Source organism: Mus caroli, unplaced genomic scaffold (genome assembly GCF_978045245.1).
Source record: "Mus caroli unplaced genomic scaffold, Mus_caroli_1 scaffold_14, whole genome shotgun sequence".
Lineage (NCBI taxonomy): Eukaryota > Metazoa > Chordata > Mammalia > Rodentia > Muridae > Mus > Mus caroli.
The window spans coordinates 22,774,053-22,794,973 of record NW_028227269.1 but is presented as its reverse complement, the minus strand read 5'-3'; the positions used below and the strand labels follow the sequence as shown (position 1 = coordinate 22,794,973).

Here is a 20,921-nt window from a genome sequence, read left to right as displayed (position 1 = left end):
GGCCCTCTCTTTCCATTGATGGCCGACTAGGCCATCTTTCAATACATATGCAGCTAGAGACAAGAGCTCCGGGGTACTGGTTAGTTCATCATGTTGTTCCAACAATAGGGTTGCAGATCCCTTTAGCTCTTTGGGTACTTTCTCTAGCTTCTCCATTGGGAGCCCTGTGATACATCCAATAGCTGACTGTGAACATCCACTCCTGTGTTTGCTAGGCCCCGGCATCGTCTCACAAGAGACAGCTATATTTGGGTCCTTTCAGCAAAATCTTGCTAGTGTATGCAATGGTGTCAGCGTTTAGAAGCTGATTATGGGATGGATCCCTGGATACGGCAGTCTCTAAATGGTCCATCCTTTCATCACAGCTACGAACTTTGTCTCTGTAACTCCTTCCCTGGGTGTTTTGTTCCCAATTCTAAGAAGGTGCACAGTGTCCACACTTTGGTCTTCATTCTTCTTGAGTTTCATGCGTTTAGCAAATTGTATCTTATATCTTGGGTATCCTAAGTTTTGGGCTAATATCCACTTATCAGTGAATACATATTGTGTGAGTTCTTTTGTGATTGTGTTACTTCACTCAAGATGATGCCCTCCAGGTCCATCCATTTGGCTAGGAATTTCATAAATTCATTCTTTTTAATAGCTGAGTAGTACTCCATTGTGTAAATGTACCATAATTTCTGTATCCATTCCTCTGTTGAGGGACATCTGGGTTCTTTCCAGCTTCTGGCTATTATAAATAGGGCTGCTATGAACATAGTGGAGCATGTGTCCTTTTTACCGGTTGGGACATCTTCTGGATATATGCCCAGGAGAGGTAAATTAAGTATTTTTAAGAAGCAAATAAGATGAATATGTATTCGTTACAAGAATTTGGCAAACACATAAAAAATTGATGTGTCAGCTTCTTTTCTATTACCACTTAGGATTCTCTGGCTTCTTAATCGAGATATGAAGCATAAACTTTATTGATCAACTCATAAGAAGAGTGGTATTGGAGATTATGGTAGTTAACATAAACTATCAACAGGATCTAGAGTCAGCCTAGAGGCAATCTTTGAGGATATCTATGAGGAAGTTTTGAGATTAAGTTGAGCTGGGAAGCCCTAGACATGGGTGGCACAGACCTGAACACCAGCATCCCTCACCCCCTGCTTCCTGGCTGCTGATGGACATGGCCCAGCTGCTTCAAGCCCCAGCTTCCCTGCTGCCATGAACTCTACCTCCAACTGGGAGCTGAAATAGACCCTTCCTTCTTCCTTCTTCTTCTTCTTTCCTTCCTTCCTTCCTTCCTTCCTTCCTTCCTTCCTTCCTTCCTTCCTTCTTTCCTTCCATGTTGCCACTGTCAGAGACTTTGTCACAGCAGGAAGAAAAGATACTAATACAGAGATGCTCTGGGGGTGTTTGTTTACCTTGATGAGTGATAAATGCTGCTGTTTAAGTTACTTTTGTGTCACTGTGATAAGACATCTGACACAACCCACTTAAGACATGAAGAATTGATTTAGACTCATAACTTTCATGGGATTAGCAGTCTGTGGGGACTTGGCCTCATAGTTTAGGTAGAACATCATGACACTATGACCAGGTGGTGGAGGGAGAGAAAGGAACAGAGGAAAAGACCAAGGTAACACATAGAAGGGCACACCCTGAGTGATTGCCTTAATCAGGGTTTGTATTCCTGTACAAAACATCATGACCAAGAAGCAAGTTGGAAAGGAAAGGGTTTATTCAGCTTACACTTCCACGTTGCTGTTCATCACTAAAGGAAGTCAGGACAGGAACTTACACAGGGCAGGAACTTGGAGACAGGAGCTGATGTAGGAATGTATGTAGCTGGGATGGAGGAATGATGCTTACTGGCTTGCTCAGCTTGCTTTCTTATACAACCCAAGACTACCAGCCCAGGGATGGCACCACCCACAGTGGTCTGGGCCCTCCCTACTTGATCATTGAAAAATATCTTACAGCTGGATCTCATGGAGGCATTTCCTCAACTGAAGCTCCTTTCTCTGTGATAACTCCAGCTTGTGTCAAGTTGACACACAAAACCAGCCAGTACAGTGACCCTTTCACTTCCTCCAAGTAAGCCACACCTCCTACCTTCCTCTCCTTCTCCACACCCAGATTCCAATAATACCTACTTATAGGAGGAGTGTGTGGGATCCCAAACAACCACAACACTGAAAAGTCTCAACCCAACATGGATGATGAATTCCCCATAGCTGCAGAGAGAGTCTTTGGCTTCTGTTAACCTTCCTCACTCCACACACTCCGCCACCACTCAAGACTCCAAGAGTAGATGCATCTGGGGCAGAGCAATGTTCACCAGGCAAGAAGGTGCAGGAGGGAATGGCTGAGGTCTTGGGTGACTGTCTGATAACTCTGCTTTCCATGAGAGGTCACCAGGCCTGATCTTGAGACTCTCATAAAGTCACTGCTGCTCTGATGAAGATGGTAATGGCTGTTATGCTCTGAGGACAGTGTCCTACAATCCAGCAAACAGAACTGTAGTGACATGAGGCTCCATGTAAAACTTCTATGGAATAGCCAAGGCAACAAGTTGGGATTCTTCAGCCATTCACAAGGGAGTTCTCACCAAAAGATACTGTATTAGAAACCCACAGTACAAAGCAGGAGGGAACCAAATGTCAGGAGCCTGTGTGTGCTGTCCTGAACTTCTCAGTGCCACTGACTCAGAAAGTCAGGTGACAGACAGTCACCCAGCACTTCTCTTGTATTAGATATGTCTTGAATTTTCTCACGATCTACTTTTTTATTCTTCCTAAGAGTGAATAAAAGTTTTAATTCATTCTGTTGGGGCTAATTCATCTTGAGGCTAGCCTTTGGAGGAGCCCAGAAGATCATGTGTGGATGCCAGACATTGAAACAAGAAGCTGTAACACTGGAGTTGCCATGGTCTATCTGCTAAGAAAAGCTGCTAACAGGGAGTGGATCCAACCCAGGTGAAAGAAGTTTGTTGCAGTTAGCAAAGATGAAAAAAAAAATGGAGTTGGAAATCTGAAGACCACTTTGACATCAGACATAGAGATGCAGAATTTGGAGTTTGCCCAGCTGATTTCTTTTTTTTTTTTAAAGATTTATTTATTATTACATCTAAGTACATTGTAGCTATCTTCAGATGCACCAGAAGAGGACTTCAAATCTCATTATGGATGGTTGTGAGCCACCATGTGGTTGCTGGGATTTGAACTCAGGACCTTCAGAAGAGCAGTTGGTGCTCTTAACCACTGAGCCATCTCTCCAGCCCATCCCAGCTGATTTCCTGTCTTGCTTTAGGGATTACAGGTAAGTGATTGAATGAATCTCAGAAAAGACCTTGAACTTTGGAATTTTAACACTATTGAGACTGCTATAGACCACTGGGACTTTTGAAGTTGGACTAAATGTAATTTTTATTGTGCTATGACTAGATATGGCCCCCATAGACTCATGTGTTTGAGCAAGCCTATGGGGTTCAGAGAGTGGAATCTAGTAGTTTGTATATGCTCGGCCCAGGGAGTGTCACTATTAGAAGGTGTGGCCCTGTTGGAGTAGGTGTGGTCTTGTTGGAGTAGGTGTGTTACTGTGGGCATGGGCTTTAAGACCCTCATCCTAGCTGCCTGGAAGCCAGTATTCTGCTAGCAGCCTTCAGATGAAGATATAGAACTCTCAGCTCCTCCTGCACCATGCCTGCCTGGACACTGCTATATTACCGCCTTGATGATAATGGACTGAACCTCTGAACCTATAAGCCAGACCCAATTAAATGTTGTCATTTATAAGACTTGCCTTGGTCATGATGTCTGTTCACAGCAGTAAAACCCTAAGACAGAAGCCAAACCTGTTTTGTGATTTTAAAAGGCATAATTCAGCTGAAATCCTGAAGATGTGGATTCCAACAAATGTGCTGGCAAGTAAGGGCAAGCAGGCAAAGAAAAGTGAGTCTTACTTCTTCCAATGTCTTTATGTAGGCCTCCAGCAGAAGGTATGGCCCAAATTAAAGGTGTATACCACCATGCCTGGGTTTGAAACTTGCTTTGTCCCAAGCTGGCCTTGAACTCAGAGATTTGCTTGCCTCAGTCTCCTGAGAATAAAGACATTCACTACCTTTCCTGGACCCAAGCTTTTCAAATGGCCACTATGCCTCAAGATCTCTAAGTCAAGATCCAGGTTAGAAGCCTGTGTCTCCCAGCCTTAAAATCTGGACTACAGGTGTGTCCTCCATTTCTGGATTGTAGTTCATTCCAGATATAGTTGAGTTAACAACCAGGAATAGCCATAGCCATCACAGTGGGGGGTGTGTGTGTGTGTCCAGGGATGGAAGGATGGCATAACCCAGACTATAATAGAGGCATAGGGAAGAGGATCCAAAGATAGAACAGCCATTCAACGATGCCTAGATGCAAGACAGGATAGCCACAGAAACCTAGAAAGAATATCAAGGTGTGAATAAGCTTAATATAAACAATCAAGTGAGACTGTAAAGCAACAGGTTCCTCAACAAAAGACCCAAATTAAGCCTTGTAAGAGGGGCTCAGGTGTTGGAGGACAGCAAGAGAGCAGAGCTGAGTGTTGACCAATGTAAAGCCACATGACAGGTTTCTATAATCCGTTAGTTATCTTCTTCCCTACACCACCACCCCATCCCGGAGAGAAGCTAGAGTCTAAGGCCATGCGAATTAACATCCTCTTGAAGCTAACTACTCAGGCATTACAGAACTCAACTTTCCACAGCTTCTGAGGGTACTGCACAGCTCACTTGCTCAATAATGACCATACATAGTCGGCAACTAAGCTCAAATTGTAAACCTCGTTTTCATAGCAACTCTCATGGTCATGCTGTAAAAAAAAAAAAAAAAAAAAAAAATGGCTGATGGCCAGAGCTAGAGAAATGACTCAACAGTTAAAATGCCTACTGTGTAAACTGTAAGGGTTACAGTTTGGATAACAACAACTACAATATAACAAGCCAGGTGTCCCACTACAGCCTGGAACCTCAGCTCTGGACAGGGGTTGGGGCTGGGTTGAGTTGGGGCAGTGGGATGGGATGGGAGGTGGAAACTGGAAGATCCACTGGGAGTTTGCTGGTTTCCAGCTTAGCCACGAAAGCAGGAGCCCAAGATTCAGGGAGAAGTCTCGCCTCAAAGGAACAAATGGAGAGGGACAGAGGGCAATACTCAACATTCTCTTCTGGAATTCACTGTGTGCACTTGTGTACATATGTGTACACACACACACACACACACACAGAGGGGTAACAACCCTGGGGTAGAGTGTGTCTAGCTTTATCTTGCTCAGCCCTCAGGACCTACTCCCTGCTAGCCTAATAAGCCATATATAGCTCTGAAAGTTATGACAAGGAATCAAGCATAAATAAAACATACTTTAAACAGTAAGAGAGATATAGTGTAGAGGAATTTTAGTCCATCAAGGCTGCTCTGGCTGAAATACAGACACACCCTTAGTACATACCTTTAATCCCAAACAACAAAGGTCAAACTAGTTGGTAGAAGGATGCAACTATGTTTGAAAGTGGCTTCTAGCCGGGCGTGGTGGTGCACACCTTTAATCCCAGCACTTGGGAGCCAGAGGTAGGTGGATTTCTGAGTTTGAGGCCAGCCTGGTCTACAAACTGAGTTCCAGGACAGCCAGGGCTATACAGAGAAACCCTGTCTTGAAAAACCAAAACAAGAAAGAGAGAGAGAGAGAGAGAGAGAGAGAGAGAGAGAGAGAGAGAGAGAGAGACTTCTAGTTGAAGGGCAGACAAAGTGGTAAATCAGAGAAAGATTTGACAGAATGAGTCAGAGATAGGATACGCCCAACTCTCACAAGAGACAGGAAGGAGTGGCAGAAGAGAGCTGGGCAGCAAGAGAGGCAGCACTTTTACTAGGAGGGTTTTACAGAGACAGGTTGAAAAGAGAACACGCCAGAGAATGAGAAGAAGCCAGAAGATTAGAACAGATTGCCAGAGCTATTTTGAGGCCAAGCAGAACAATTAAGTCAAAGGCCAAGAGAGAAGCCAGAGTGAATGAGTCAGCTTGGAGAGGAGTTTGAGCCAGAAGAGCTAAATTGAGCCCGGCAGCCACAGTTCAGAAAGAACTAGAAAGGGTGAGCTTATTCAGTAGTAAGTCTCAGGCTGAAAACATCCCAGGCCTGGATAAGATTGTACAGAAGCTAGAAGCTTCCAGGACTAGGCCCAGGTTAGCAGACTGAGACAGTAAGCCTTGGAGATGACAATTACATCAGGCAAATAAAAGTTACATTTACAATATAAAGTAGAATATCTTACCAGTAAAGAAAATGCAGTACTTCATGACTTTAAAAACTGAATCTGATACTTGGCTCCAGCAACAAGCAGATTGAACTAGCACAAACATATAGTCTAGGTTCACTAAATCTAGGAAGGCTGGAAGAAATAGAATTGTTTTGAAAATTCACGCATTCGTGAGGCTCACAAATGAAAAGCTTACCCAGAGGCTCATATTCACACTGTGGGGAGGGAGAGAGGCCAGAGAGGCAGTTTGTTTATTTTTCTCATTTTTATAATTTAAAAATAAAAAAACACCTCTAAAAGCAATTTGAGGTTGGTTTATTATGCTTATGGTCTGAGGGCAGGGTCTGTCACAGCAGGGAGGCAGGCAGCAGCAGGGGCTGGCTGGTCACACTGCCTCGTGCAATGGACTGCCAAGAGAGGAGACACAGGCTGATACTCAGCTCACATTCTCATTTATTCCAGGATGCTAGCCCATGGGATGGTGCTGCCCACATCAGTGTGTGTCTTCCTCGCAGACATGGCCAGAGATGTGCCTGTGGGTGGTTTGAAGTCCAGACAGGCTGACAAAGAAAGATTGATCATCATAGGAAGGTGTGCTGGCCTTCGGTGCATCATCCTTTTTTGAAACGTGATCCTGGGAGTGCAGAGCGCAGAGCAGTGGTGGGCACTGGCCTAGCATGTACAAGGCCCTACATCCATCCCATCCCTCACCCTGGAGAAAAAGTCAATCCTCTATGTTAAAATAGGAACACCTGTTCAAACTGAGCAGTCAGCACCAGGCTGTGCTCTCTACCTGCAGCCCTGTGCTTCTTTTGAACCACAGCTGAACAATTTCCCCACTATTCCTGTCTAACTGGGGGAAAAGTTACTGCTAAATAGGTCAGCATATTGCTGGCAGAATAAACCTTCTCGGCCCCCACTGTTCCTCTTCTACCATGGCTAACACACTGTAGAATCCTTGACCTAGCTTTCCTTTCTTTCTCCAGCTGGGCACTTATCCCAGCATCCAAGTCCAGCAAAGAGCCAAGACCTCCTGTTAGTACCCACACACCCCCAGCTCTGCTTCCTTCCCTCGCTGTACAGGCACTTTGTTCTGGGGACAGGGCTCTAAGGCTTCACTCACAATGCTGTAGCTCATCCCAGACAAGGGAAGCAATTCGTTCTCCTTTACCCAGCACTTGAGCACCAATTCCGTATACAAACTACCTTTACTTGTAACTCAACTGAAGCACTGCCCTTAAAGACACTGCCATATGTACTTTGGAAAGTAACTAAATGGGTGTGTGTGTGTGTGTGTGTGTGTGTGTGTGTGTGTGTGTGGTGGGGGTGGGGTGGGGTGGGTGTCACTGCTACTCTCAGGCATTCCATAGATGAAACACAATGACTAGATTTCTTTGTATGGTCATCCCAACTTCTCAAATTATCAGTAAAAGTTACTATAACAGGGCTGGCAAGATGGCTCAGCAATTAAAAGCAAAAGCCACTCTTAAAGATCTAGGTTTGATTCCTAGCACCCATATGGCTGCTCGTCATGGAATCCAATGCTACATTCTAGCCTCTGTACCATCAGACATGTATGTGGTGCAGACATACATATAGGCGAAATATATATATATATTAAACATAATACAGACATATCCATCCCAGAGTTCTTCACAGCAGAACCAAGAGAGACCTCAGGAACACACGGAAGGGCCTGTAGATGACCATGATGAAGAAACTGCATACGCAATGAGAGCTCAGCACAGCTCAAAAGCTAAACCCAAGTCAGGACATGAGTGGTAAGAGCGAGCTAACCACAGGGCTATAAAGCCAGCTCTTCCTTTCAAGCAAGACAACTTGATGCCTTCTTTACTGCTAAGTCCGTTGTAGGCTTCAGATCCATGGACCAACTGCCATGATTTACTTTAGGGTTAATTACCTCCCAGAGTACATATAGCTGTGTTTTTAAGATTTAAGAGCCAGTGAGATGGCTCAATGAAGGTGCTTGCTTCGCAAGCCTTGATACCTGAGGTCAATGGCCATAATCCACTGAACAGAAGAAAGAGGAAACAGGCTCTATATTGTCTTCTGGCCATACAAGCACCATGGCACATCCACCTCCCACCAGGGTAATAAAAACTAGAGTGAAATAATGTTTAAGTTATTGAAGACTGGATGATAAAAAGAACATTGCTCATGGGATTGGGCACTGGGCTCACCCACCCATAGATGGCATTTAACCTCAGAAATAAGCAAACACAAACACAGGTTCTTTTAAACTACTGTTTAATCCCTTTAAAGACACAGAAATAATAAGAAAAAAAAAAGCCACATGTAAGTTAAAAACACCTTTAAAAGCCAGCAATAAGCCACTGTGTAGCTCTGAAGACACAGAATGGGAAAAATGGTTATGAATCATGTCACAGCTTGTCTGATACAGTGTGGTTTCAACTCACCATACAATGACACTGATTTGGGGATCAGTTGAAAAAGAACACTTCTTTAAAAAAAAAAATCTTCGAATTAAAAGAACAACAAAAAAAGCACAGCCCACCACACGATATCCTCCTCCGGGGGAAGGCAAATGGAAACACTGCAAGCGCTGGCTATGGGAGCTGAGGCTCTCCTCAAGACAGGCAACCAGTGTTCAGGTGAAAGGGAAGGCAGGTTTGTAGCCAGGCACCTTCATCTTAACATGATGGGGCCTTCACGTCCCAGGAACCCGTGTCCCTGTCATTCCTACTGCCTCATGAGATGCTCCTTCTGGTGTAGGGGCACCTTCACGTACATAAAGCTGACAGAAGACAGACAGGACGGCATCTCCATTCAGCACAGACGTCCTTTCTGTGTGTGATTAAGTCAGCAGCAAATGTACTTCAGTGACAGATGGGTGTGTACAGAACCAAAGACATTTAAAATGGGGAACAGAGACACCTTTTCCAAGTTTAGCAAACGCTCTACCTGTGTCCTTCCCCCATGAAAGGACAGAGAAAATAATTAACAAACTGATCTCTCAAAGAAGTTTTCCCAAAACAGAGCCTGTCTGCGCAGGGAGCAGCATGTCTGAGGTTGCAGCAGGCACCCTCCACTCTTCCAGTCCAGACAAGCTGCCCGAAACTGCTTAGTCATTCAATCCCGTGCTCTCTCACTTCTGGCTTCATAGTATCTCCCATTGCTGGTTACAGAGGCAACACGTAAGAAAACACGGCTGGAGGTGGCTCTGTGTCCCCGGATTGCTTTCAAGACAGTGGTTGTACAGGATCTTTGAAGGGTTATTTATAGAACAGACAGGCTGTCCCTTGCTTTATAAAAATGGCATTAAGAGTTCCCACCAGTTTTAAAGGCAAGACAAATTAGCTGGCATAGAAATGTGTCATTAGGTTCTGTTTGACAAAATTCCCCCAATCAATGACCTGTGGAGCTTCTTGTCAGTTCTTCACTGGAGTTTGCATTGTGTTAAAAACCTATTAAAATAAATTATCTGAAAACATACAAAACATTATTAGGCAGCCTACGAATTAAAATGTAAATTGGCTGCATCCTCTGTACAACAAGAGTCTCAAAAAGCAGCTTAGTCATTGATTATAAGAGCATTCCTACAAAATATTAGTGTGGAAAATTTCATCTTAAATTTTCTTCCATGAGGAGCATCATCAATAGATCTGACTACATGCTGTTACAGAAAAATCACCGTAGAGAGCTGCCACGTTCTAATCCATCAAACTTGAGAATTCTGAGTGGATTTGTTTAAAATGCAAATCTCTTCCTTCAGCATTCAGAAGCCTGATACAAACTCACTTTTCCAAGGGCAGTGAGAAGCAGAAACTTAGCCTTGAGGGCAATCGGATGAATGATCAACCATCCCTCAGATGCCGCTGGTGGAATGTAACAGGTATGCATGGTCCTTGGGCAGGTTAAGGTTACAGTCACAGTGTACGCTAGAATTCTGCACCTAGGTTAAACCGGGTGTGTTAAATTTCAATCAGGGTAGATTATTAATACCTGAATAAAACCTTTCACAATACTGGTTTCTAACTACACGGTTGATCCAAATCTCAGTGGGCACAGCAGAAGCAATTACTCTAAACACGTCTACTCTCTCAAGAATGTCTGCGTCAGTTATAGTGTGGAACTCTTTAAGGGTCAATGAGCTGATACTTATGAACAACTGATCAGGAAACAGTAAGTACCATGTTCTAGATTTGCTCATGAAGACACAAGATGAACATTTATGAGGGATGGGTTTCAAGTAGGAAAAGGATTTGCCCTTTTTTACTTTTTTTTTTTTTTTTTTTTTTTACTTTTTTACTGTCTTCAACAGTAAAACCTTCATGATTTTTTTGATGGCGATTTTAAATTGTTTTCTGTAATTAAAAAAAAAAAAGAATGACTAAATTCTCTGAATTAAAATAATTGCTGTAGAGTTCCATGGTGGTAAACCCTGTCTAGTAAAATCAGCAATTTATGGAGAGTATTTAATCCTCTCCAGTTTTACCCAGCAGAAACAGACTAACGAAAGCAACCAGGAAATGGCCAGTTGCTACTCATTCTGGGTTAATGGATTAAAAGGCATTCCTCCTGTTGCTAAGCAACTATTTTTAAAAATGTCACCACCTCAAGCTTCAGTAATAAAGAGCATTGACAGTCATCAGCTCCCTCTGTGACCCTGCCCTTCCCTTTGCCCTACAGGATTAGGGGTGGTAGAGAAGGTGCTGCTCCCCGAAGCCAGAGCCAAAAGGATTGGCCAGGCCGCTTACACAAAATCACCATCACTTTCTAGAAGCCTCCACTGGAACTGTTTTCCTCCAAAGTGGCATGTGTGGAGATACCCCGTGTGGCCGTCACCCACGGTAGGGACCAGCATGCTAAGTCACAGCAATCAGGAATCTCTGAAACCCCGAGAACCTTCTCTCCATCTCTGAGTATTCTAAAAGCCAAGCAAGCTTCCCCAGACACTCCAAGCTCCAATTAAAACACGAATTTAAAAAAAAAAAAAAAAAGACAACCCAAAGACAAACAAATCAGTGAGCCGAGACACACCAAATTGACAATTATTGTTTCAAGAAAATGAGATTTGAGGGAAGAATATTTTTTGTTCTATTTTCCCTGAGTAGTACATAATTGGACAGAAGTATAAATATGATGTAGAGTGACCATCTCCAGAATGATTTCAGGATACTCAAGAAATGGGAAAAATCCTATAAGCACACAGCAAACCCTGTTCTGCCGGTTAAATGCAGTAAACACATGGTATAATGACCTCCTTCAGAAATAACAGTAGTGCAAACATTAGTTTTAAATCCTTTTAAGTAGAAATAATCTTGACAGTATCCCAACTAGACATTCATTTTATAGAGTGTGGCTTTTGGGGGAAAATGAGAATTTATTTGATTTTAGATTGCGTTCTGATTATGTCTCCAAATTAGAAGACAGCCATCCCAAAATAATCCCATGAACGTAACTAGTAGCTGAAGAAGAATGAGAAAGGACATCAGTCAAGTTGGAATGTTGTGTATGTGCCAGGAGGAACAGTGATCAGCTGTCTTGCTCTTTGGATGATAGGACTATGATTATAAATTCATTACGAAGAAACAGGCGACCGGGCCTCAATGTACAAGTTTAGAAACGAAGTCTGTTGGGGTAGCAGATATAAATGGGGTCATCTGTGAGTGGCTAGATCGATGGATCAAGCCTGCAGCAGCTCCCAAAGCTGCTCTGGCTTCACTTAGGAACCGCCCAGGGCTGTCTTAAAGACAGTGACCGGATTCTCCACCAAGCTCATGAAATCGTAGAAACACTTGGGGGCGGGTTCTCTCCATAAATATGCTTTTCTTTCTCCTCCAATTCTACAGTTAGCTTGATCTCAACACATGGGAAAGAAAACTAAGAAAAGGTATTTACTAGCCATTCCTGGGGAGGAGTAATGGGGAGGACTCTAGAGGCCAGGAGAAGACTTTCCTCATCAGATGCAGCCTGTCTTCAGAAAAGCAACCATGCCACGTATGGCTCCCAGGTACTAGAAGGCCAGGCCGGCATCTGCACCTTTCTTCTTCCTGACATCTTTAGCTTCCCACCCCCGTTGCTGCTTCTTCCTTCATTCTACTTACAACGTATTAGTGACAAAAGCCAACAAAACCAAACTCATCGTAGACTGACAGCTTGCATTTCATTTGAAAATGTAAGGCAAAACCAAAACAAAATTCATACAAAAAAAGATTGGTCAAATGACAGTGAGGCCCAAAGGCCCCACTATAGTCTCAGGCTCATTTTCCGTGGCCTCAAACCCACCCCATACTTATAGCTGCTGCAGCCCACACCACACTGCTATGTGATTAAAGACAAACCCAGTCACTCAAGGCAAGAGTGGCCCCCTAAGAGGAAAGCACGTATTTGTTTAGATAGAATCTAACACCCATTTTAACAAGAGTTTAATGGAAGAATTTTAATGCATGAAGTTAAAGAGTATAGAAACTAATTTAATTTTTAAAAAAAGTCACTTAGACTCATCAACTAAGTTTTCTTTTGCCTACATCTTTCCCAAATAGCAATGAAAGGGACAGGAACAAGAAACCGACGAACCATATAAGAACCTTAATCACTAGAGATTTCTTTCAAAACCTTCAAATCACCTATCACTGTTATTCTTATAACCCCCCTCTAACTCTATGTAATTTATGCTCAAGGGATTTCTTCAGAAAGTCCACAGTGTTATCATCATTAAGCTGTTGTGTCCCATACAGTTACACTAATCTCGGACACCGAAGTGGGAAGCCCTCTGCCGCTGGCTCCAGGCTCCGAGGTGCTTTCCTTGTTCCGGCCTCCTTACCTTAGCTTCCCTCTTATTGTTTTGTTTTGTTTTTTTTTTCCTTAAGAAAATAAGCCTAAAATATCACATTACCAACCTTTAATTATGTTTAAGAAAGTCCTCCTGGAAGGGGCCCCTGACTGACACCAGGTAATTAAGCTCCCAGAAAAAATAAGCTACCTGTAATTAAGCCCTGACTGTTTACAGTCCCACCATGCACACAGTCCTCTAAGATACCTTAAGAAAACCCTTCGAATACTGAGATGTTTATTGCATTTTTGAAGTACCCACGATCTTAAGTATGTGGTTTTAGATGTCCCTCAATCCTCTCGGCAGCACACCATATCGAATACTGAAATCGTCTCCTCACGATTTTACACTTGTAAATACCATCCGGGAACAACATTTTAGGAAGATTTAAGGCAAGACATTCATTTGGAAAAGGTTAATCATCCAGACGACATGATTATTTTCCACCTCTTCAGTGCCTTGGGATACGCAGTGTACATTCAGCAACAGGGTACACGGATGACCTTGAGGGCAGATGCTGAGGTCAGAGTGCCCTATTGAAACAAGGGAAGATTTTGTATAAGGCGTGACCCACAGGAACATGGCATGGGAGGGGTTATCTCTTTCCATTTCCAATCTAGTGTATAGGAAACCCCCTATCCGAGACCATCCCTTTCCACCCAGTTAGTCTCTCTTCCTTAAACAAGAGGCTCTGCAAAGGCCTCAAGACTGGCTTCTGTTCACAGCCGGGAAACAGCCATCACACGCTCTCGCAGTCACTGTGTTAGTGGCGAGTGTCTGGAGCCAGTGTCTCGGTTCTGATTGCAAACATTATTCATCGTGGAAAAACTGTTCTGTCCCAGAGAATTTTCCCTTTCGTCAAACTTTTTGGCCTGTGAAAGATGAACATTTTCCTGTGTGTTCGTTCTTCTTTGAGACTTTTTCACAGGCAGCAACAGCAACACCAAGATACTACAGACGTGAAGGCAGTAATACCAGGAGCTAAAAGAAGAGGGAAGAGGGTTATCAGCCACACCCTTGCCAGCACCCAGGGCCCTGAAGATGGGGTTATCCATCACATTATTCTTCTCTTTTCTCCAGTGTAGGCTAGAGGGTGGGTAACTGCAGCACTGCCCTTCATGTCCCCAGCTCAGAATACAGGCCTAGATACATTCTAGTGTTTTGTAAGGGTCACGAGGCTACACAGGACAAAGTAAAAAGGCACTTATTAACCGAGGCAGCAATCTGAACATAGCCACAAAATTACATGTGGGGCCACCAGAGCACTGGACATGAAGATGTGTCCAGTCACTGCTTGTCCTACTCTGAAACCCACAGTCACTCACTCACGTACCAAGACTGAAACAACATGGGCTGTAGGTAACCAACACTGTTTGATGGTAACATCACAAATACAGGTTGTACCCAACAAACCATCGGAAAATCAGCCCCTGGGTGGACTGTGAGACTGAAGGGACTTAACCTGATTCCAAAGGTGAGAAAGTTCAAGTGTCTGAAGAAAACAATATGGGACAGAATCCACCTAACAGTCTACCCAGCCAAATGAACAGCTTTGCTAAAATGGGTACGTTAACCCATTACTTGTTTTTCCCGTGTGAATATATAACTCGATTCTAGTGTTTGAGTCTAATTCTTTGATCACATGCTCTTATGCTAAGTCTCCAAATCCCATAGAAATGAAGAACTGGATAGAACCAAGCTTCTAAGCTCAACAATATCACCAACATGGGAAAAGTGAACCCTGGTGGGGCAGGGAGCGGAAAGGAAAGAGTGAGGAAAACACAGACGTCAGGTCAGCAACTTCTGAAACACAGAGGCTCACAGCGGCCAATCAAGTGCAATCCTTTCCTTTTCTATGACTGGGAAAAATCAAGTTTATTAGTAATTGGTGAAGCGTTCCCCCTATTCTTCTTGTAGCCACATTTGGGACACTCGGGTTACACTAGGTCTTCCTGAGATGGGGCAGGTTCTCCTCCTGGGGCGACCACCCTTGGGCTGAATGGGATGAACTGCTCCATGAAGGAACTTGGAACTGCTCGGCTTAGGATCAGGAAGTAACTGCTAGTATACTGCACGGCAGAAGTGAGGCTGGAGAATTCCCATCTTCCTATTTCTATTGTTCCACTCAATCAGCAAGGACCTTCCTTGGAAAACACAGCCGCTCCCCCCCGACAGCTGAAGAGAACACTTACCTGTAAAACGTGAACGATGGTTTTATGGAGAGGAGCACAAATGGAACAACCGTGTAACTTATTGTTATCTGTGTGGCCGCCCAGGTTATGAGGTCATAAAATAACTTAAGTTGAGGGGGCTCCAGGAAATAGTGCCTAAAGTTATTTCTCACCTGAAAGGGGGAAAAAAAAAGACACACAAGAAATTGCTACATCTTTAGATTGACACGAAATATACTAACGACAGCAACTTCAAGCCTGCGGAGTAACACTCTCACACTGCTGCTTCAGTCTGGACTGCCACTGCCACCAGGGCAAGCAGGTTCCAAGGTCACCGTGTACATATTGTTGGGGGAAGGAGGCAAGCACATGATGCAAGTACAGAGGACCTCAAGGAGCTGTCTACAGCTCTCCTGTGGATTTGAAGTTGTTTAAAATAAAGTTTCCCAAGAGAGTTAGCAACGGACACTGACGAGCGGTCTCTTAAATAGCGCTAGGTAAATTAGAGACTGTGCGTGCCTTCGCTGGATCCCCAGTTTCTTCTCTCACTAGGGAATGAGGCAGCAGTTCTCTTGCTCAGCCTTCAAGTGTGTGGGAGACCAGAAGGACCTATGAACTCAGTTCTGATCAGACAGCGTACACGGAAACAGGGACCATATACTTACTGATGGAACTGGGAAGGCCCTTTCAAAAAGGTATGTCTGTCTGTCTGCCTGCTTGTTTGTTGCAGAGTTGGAGACTTGTGCATTTTAGGCAAGTGTACTCAGCTATGTCCCCAGCTTTTTACAGGACAGTTCAAAACAGCCAAATGTCGCAGCTTTAAAATGCACACACTTACTCAAATGAGACTTTCCATTTCTACCATATACTTCATTTTTCTTTCTTCTTTTATGTCTGGTGTGCCCCAGTATTTCCACAGGTGAAGCACTGCTTTGGTTACAAAGATACCACGTGGGTTCCTCCGAACTATGGTAGTGAATGGTTACGATTCTCAGAGACTGGAACCAAATCTTGGCACCTAGGACCTCTTGCCTAGCTTTCTCTAACCCACTCTATATAATACCAACAAGCCATTTCTTCCAGCATAGCTGGCCACTATTCCACCCTGTGTAGAAGTTCTAGCTAGCTGGGGATGTAGCTCAGTGCTAGAGTGTCTACCCAGCATTGCGCGGCCCTCTGTACAGTCTTCGGCACTCTGAGAAAATAGAAGTCCTACCTCCCCTGACTCCCTGATGCGACGGAGAGAACAGGACCAGGCTTTAGGGCTGATGCCCAGGCTCCTGTCATTTCCTGTCTCCTTTCTTCCTATCCAGAACTATCTGCTATTCACATAGGAACTCACTGCTTTAACTCTATCTCCCTGGCATTTCCTGAATACACTATGGCTTTGAACCTTTCTAATGTCATGCCCATGCCTAGGATATAATCTTGTCCCCATTACACTCCAGTTGGTATTGAAATACCTTCTACCTTTCAAAGCATACAGACAAAACCTGCCCTAATGAGCTCATCTCTAACCAACCCAACCAAGAGAACTTCCATCTTTAAACTCTGCTATCTATAAAGCCCGTGGGTCTACCCAGTGGGTAGCCTAGGGGTCTATGCTCAGTGATGTACACGCAGGCGCACATACAGAACACACATATCCATGCTTATGCCCCTGGGCAGACTATCAACCACCAGGAGGCACAGTCCTGTATTACTTTTCTTGCTATTTCCCTCATATACTCCCACGGTCCATCAGAGTGAGTATCTGCTGGTTTGTTAAATGAAGCTATTTTACCCACGTGGTACTCTACTAAGCGTGTTAAAACACGTTTGGACACATCACTTTCCTCCAGTGGACTCCCAGACACACCGACTCATCCCCCTCCTTTCTTCATATTATGAAGTGATCCATGTTAACTGTTTCCCCAAACTGTTCCAGGTTCCCACCAGCAAACACTCCTCAGAACAGTACTGCACCCACAGTCTACAGTGTCTCCCACTGGGAACAGCCCAGCCCTCTCTAGGAGTGGTCACACTCTACTCTGAACTGAGAGAGGCCTCCGGAGTTACATCACAAATGAAAAAGAAACAAATGGTTTAGAAGAGACCTACCCATACTAATCATCATTGCTATCTCTCTCGTTCAGAAAATTAACATGTTTTAAGCACTTCCTGCCAGGCAGACGCACGGCTTCTCCTGGTATACAGTTAGCATGGAGGCTGGCATTGGGGGTGTATATTCATTTCCGGAGAACAGTCATACATCTGACTTCTACTAGGCAGGTGTTGCTGCTCACAGCCCAAGAAACAGAGTCACTCACTGAATTATAAAACAAAAACGTTGATACTTACAGCCCGAGCTGCTAACGTCATTAGCACTCCCGTTAGGAATGTCAGATAGTATCCTGGGTAGACCCCATGCCAAATGGCAGAGAGAAAGAATGTCTGGATTGTCGGACTGAAGGTTGCTCGTTCATAACACACCCTAAAAACCATAGAAAACAGGAGAGCCAAGAGAAGTGAGCGGATCTAAGTTCACAAAACCCACAGGATCCTCTCTGGGCTGACAGGGCATATGAAAACAAACGGTCTTTCTCCTGGGCACTAGCTCAGTCATGACGTGTCAGACTTGCAAGTGTAAGCTTGGCTCCATTCTTTTTACTGGTATATGTAATTGCTAAAATGATCACTTCCAGTTTGGGGGAGTCTATAAAACCTAGTCTGCCTTTCCTAACACAGGAGATAGGATTCGATAGGACAGAACCACTGGGAAGGCTGGCTGGGAGACAACAGACAACAAGACACGCTGTGTGTCTCAGGGTGCATCCGACTGCCACGGTGCTCATGGGACTCGTGTTTTCTCAGGCTAGGGCGCCCGTCCTGTGCACCACCCCACCCCATTCACCCACCTCACACATCCTGAGACACATCTGGCTGGCTTCAGTTCTCTATGCCCTGGCTCCAGGGACAGCTATAAGATTTCTGTTGCTGTTTTTCAGATTATTTTATTTTGCGCATACAGTTAGAAGTGTTAGAAAAGGACACCTGACCCTCTGGAACAAGTGCTGGAGCTATGGAGCAGTGTGAGCCCTCCTGAGGCTGCTGAGGGTTGAACTCAGGTCCTCAGCACAAGTAGCAAGCGCTCTTAACTGCCGGACCATCTGTGCAGCCTCGCAGTATGATCTTAAGGAGAGCCCTGACTAGGGAGTAAGACTGAGTCTTTTGGTCCTACATGTGTGTGTCCCCAGCCCAACATATAAAAAGAGCTGCAGAGGACACTGGCTAGGCCCAGACATCAGCAGAGCCCAAGCCAAGCTGAGGTGACTGGCATAGGGATGCCTGTGTCTTAATTCCAAGAAATTCTGACTTGAGGAACAGTGCCTTGCTTTGGTGGATGCTAATGGCGGATCCTAAGACCACATGTCATTCAACACACTAACAATTAATGAAGGATGTTAAGTTGGCAAGCTTAGGCTCAAGTCCTCAAGGTCAAAGCACGCCTAAGGGTGACTCTCGAAGGTGCATACCTTTTGAGCCAAAGAGCTGTCTGGATATTCCAATTATCAAGAAACATCTTAAAACTTGTTGACATCTGAAAAACAAAGAGACCATTTTCTTTGGCTAACAAAATAATTTAGCTTTAAGTCTACATAGTAATGCTTTAATAAGCTAAGAAATTAAATCTAAAAGTCATTTGGTAATAATGGCATAGCATTGGTTCCTTACCGAACACTGTTCTTCTAATACAGTAACAGCATCCACGAAAGTTCATATATCTCCAGCAACATTAGAAGGCCGCAGAGTACTGCCGTGACACCCCACGGCACAGACCTATGTGTCCAGCTCCCTTCTAGCGTTTTAGACTCCACAGTCTATTTATCACATCGAGACTTTGATGTTCTTGTCTTAGTTTTCCTTCCTACCCATCAACTTATCAAAACCCTATGATGGGCATGCTGCCCACCGTCCCCACTGGTAGCATCTAGATGATAACATACATGGTTCTCAGCTGTGACTAGGCCCCTAATCTACCTGATGCTAACTGTCCCTATTTTGAAAACAGTTATTTCAATGCTACAATGAGGGGAGGTACATCACAAAGAATTAACCAGCAGCATTTAAAATATTTCACAGTTCTCGAAAAACAAACAAACAAATGAACAAAAAATACTTCACAGCTCTCCGAAGTCCCTCAGAGTAGGTGATCTGGCCTCCAAGTACAGACACAGCCTGCCCACCCTCCTCGAGACAGAACTCACCATACACTACATCCTTGTCACCAGACCTCATGCCTCACATCACATCTGCTCCGTCCGCCTCAGGAGTGTCATTATGCAGGCCTGCAGGCCTACTGTGGCCTCCTCTCCTCTACCTTGTCTCTCTCTTCTACATGTACATGCAGAGAGTGAGTCTCTCCAACTTTAAACTCCTTCTCGTCAGTATTTTAATCTTTGTGTGTGTGTGCACGCACGTGTGCGTGCAGGTGCCAACAGAGGAACCAGGAGAGTTTCAGATCCCCTAAAGTTACAGGTGGTTTTGAGCTGCCTGACATAGGTGCTGGGAACTGAACTCAGGTCTTCTATAAGAACAGTGACTTTTAAACAAAAGTCTCCTCAGGCTCCCCTCTACCTACAGCCTGTACAGCTACAGCCCCTCGGGTCTGGGTTGGCTACCTTTTCTGTTCCCCCTCCCTGCAGAACTGCTGATGAAACCATACCCAATTGGAGTGCTCCTGGCCCCAGCTCAAGTGACATCTGGGGCCATTTAGCAGTGCTCACAATGCTTTCCTTAAGAAACCAGTGCGTCTCTGTCCTCATGCCACCTATCCCCAAGAAGGCAATGCTTCCTGTGCCCAGGAGTAACACCTGGTTCTCAAGGTATGGGAAAACCATACCCATTTTATGCATAAACATAGGGGCTGGGAAGCTCCAGAGAGTCACCACAGAGTCAAAGGTTGTAAATGCCAATCCGTCATCACCCTACTCCAGCAGCCACCGCTTTACCTCTTCCTCCCTGTTTTTACTTATTTTCATTTTATGAGAGTTTTTTGCTGGCCTGTGTCTGAGCACCATGTACATGCAGTGCCTCCAGAAGCCAGAAGAGGGCACCAGATCCCCGGAACTGGAGTTCCAAAGGATGGCTTCTCTAGCCTCACCCCCATCATCTTCAACGCCATCTTGTGACCTGCTGCCCCCTTCCCACTCCCACAGGATGTCCTTCATCCAGGGCCTACCTGGTCACCTCCTGCTTCTGGCTCCCCTCCCTGTGTGGCTTTTCAGACCGACCATAGAGCACCTTCCAGGTCAGAACCTACTTTCCAGCACTTTCTAACGCTTCCTGCGGACCGTAAGTCACCAGCCTCATTCACTGCATCCTCAGGGGCCGGAGTGTCCCACCACCAGTGCACAGGGGCCGAGAGTCGGGGAATGCGTTCATGTCCTCCTCCCGCTCCTTTGACTTTGCTTTCTTTCCAATCCTCCCACGAGCCCTTGAAGCTGGTGCTGTGAGATCCTGTCTAACGTTGAACACTCAGTCTGTTGTTCTCAGCTCCCTGACCAGCCATGATTCCAGCTGAATTAATTGGTTGTAATAAAAATAAACATCGGTCCACGTGTGTGAGAAATGTCCCCCACAGTCTCACGCATGTGAACATGTGGGTCCCAGCTGA

The 20,921-nt window shown here is 44.7% G+C and overlaps 1 protein-coding gene across 9 annotated transcripts in view; it reads right to left on the bottom strand.

Moving 5' to 3' along the window:
* Positions 1–10,527: 10,527 nt before the first annotated feature.
* The window catches only part of Mboat2 (membrane bound glycerophospholipid O-acyltransferase 2), a 130,395-nt gene continuing 120,001 nt past the window's right edge, over positions 10,528–20,921 (bottom strand). For all 9 annotated transcript variants that reach the window (XM_029484759.2, XM_085830259.1, XM_029484754.2 and 6 more), the window contains 4 exons: positions 18,781–18,845; positions 17,606–17,738; positions 15,287–15,438; positions 10,528–14,075 (listed from right to left, as the gene is read on the bottom strand). In XM_029484759.2, coding sequence (XP_029340619.1) covers positions 13,850–14,075; positions 15,287–15,438; positions 17,606–17,738; positions 18,781–18,845 — 576 coding nt within the window. In that variant the 3' untranslated portion in view covers positions 10,528–13,849. The remainder of the gene's footprint in view (positions 14,076–15,286; positions 15,439–17,605; positions 17,739–18,780; positions 18,846–20,921) is intronic.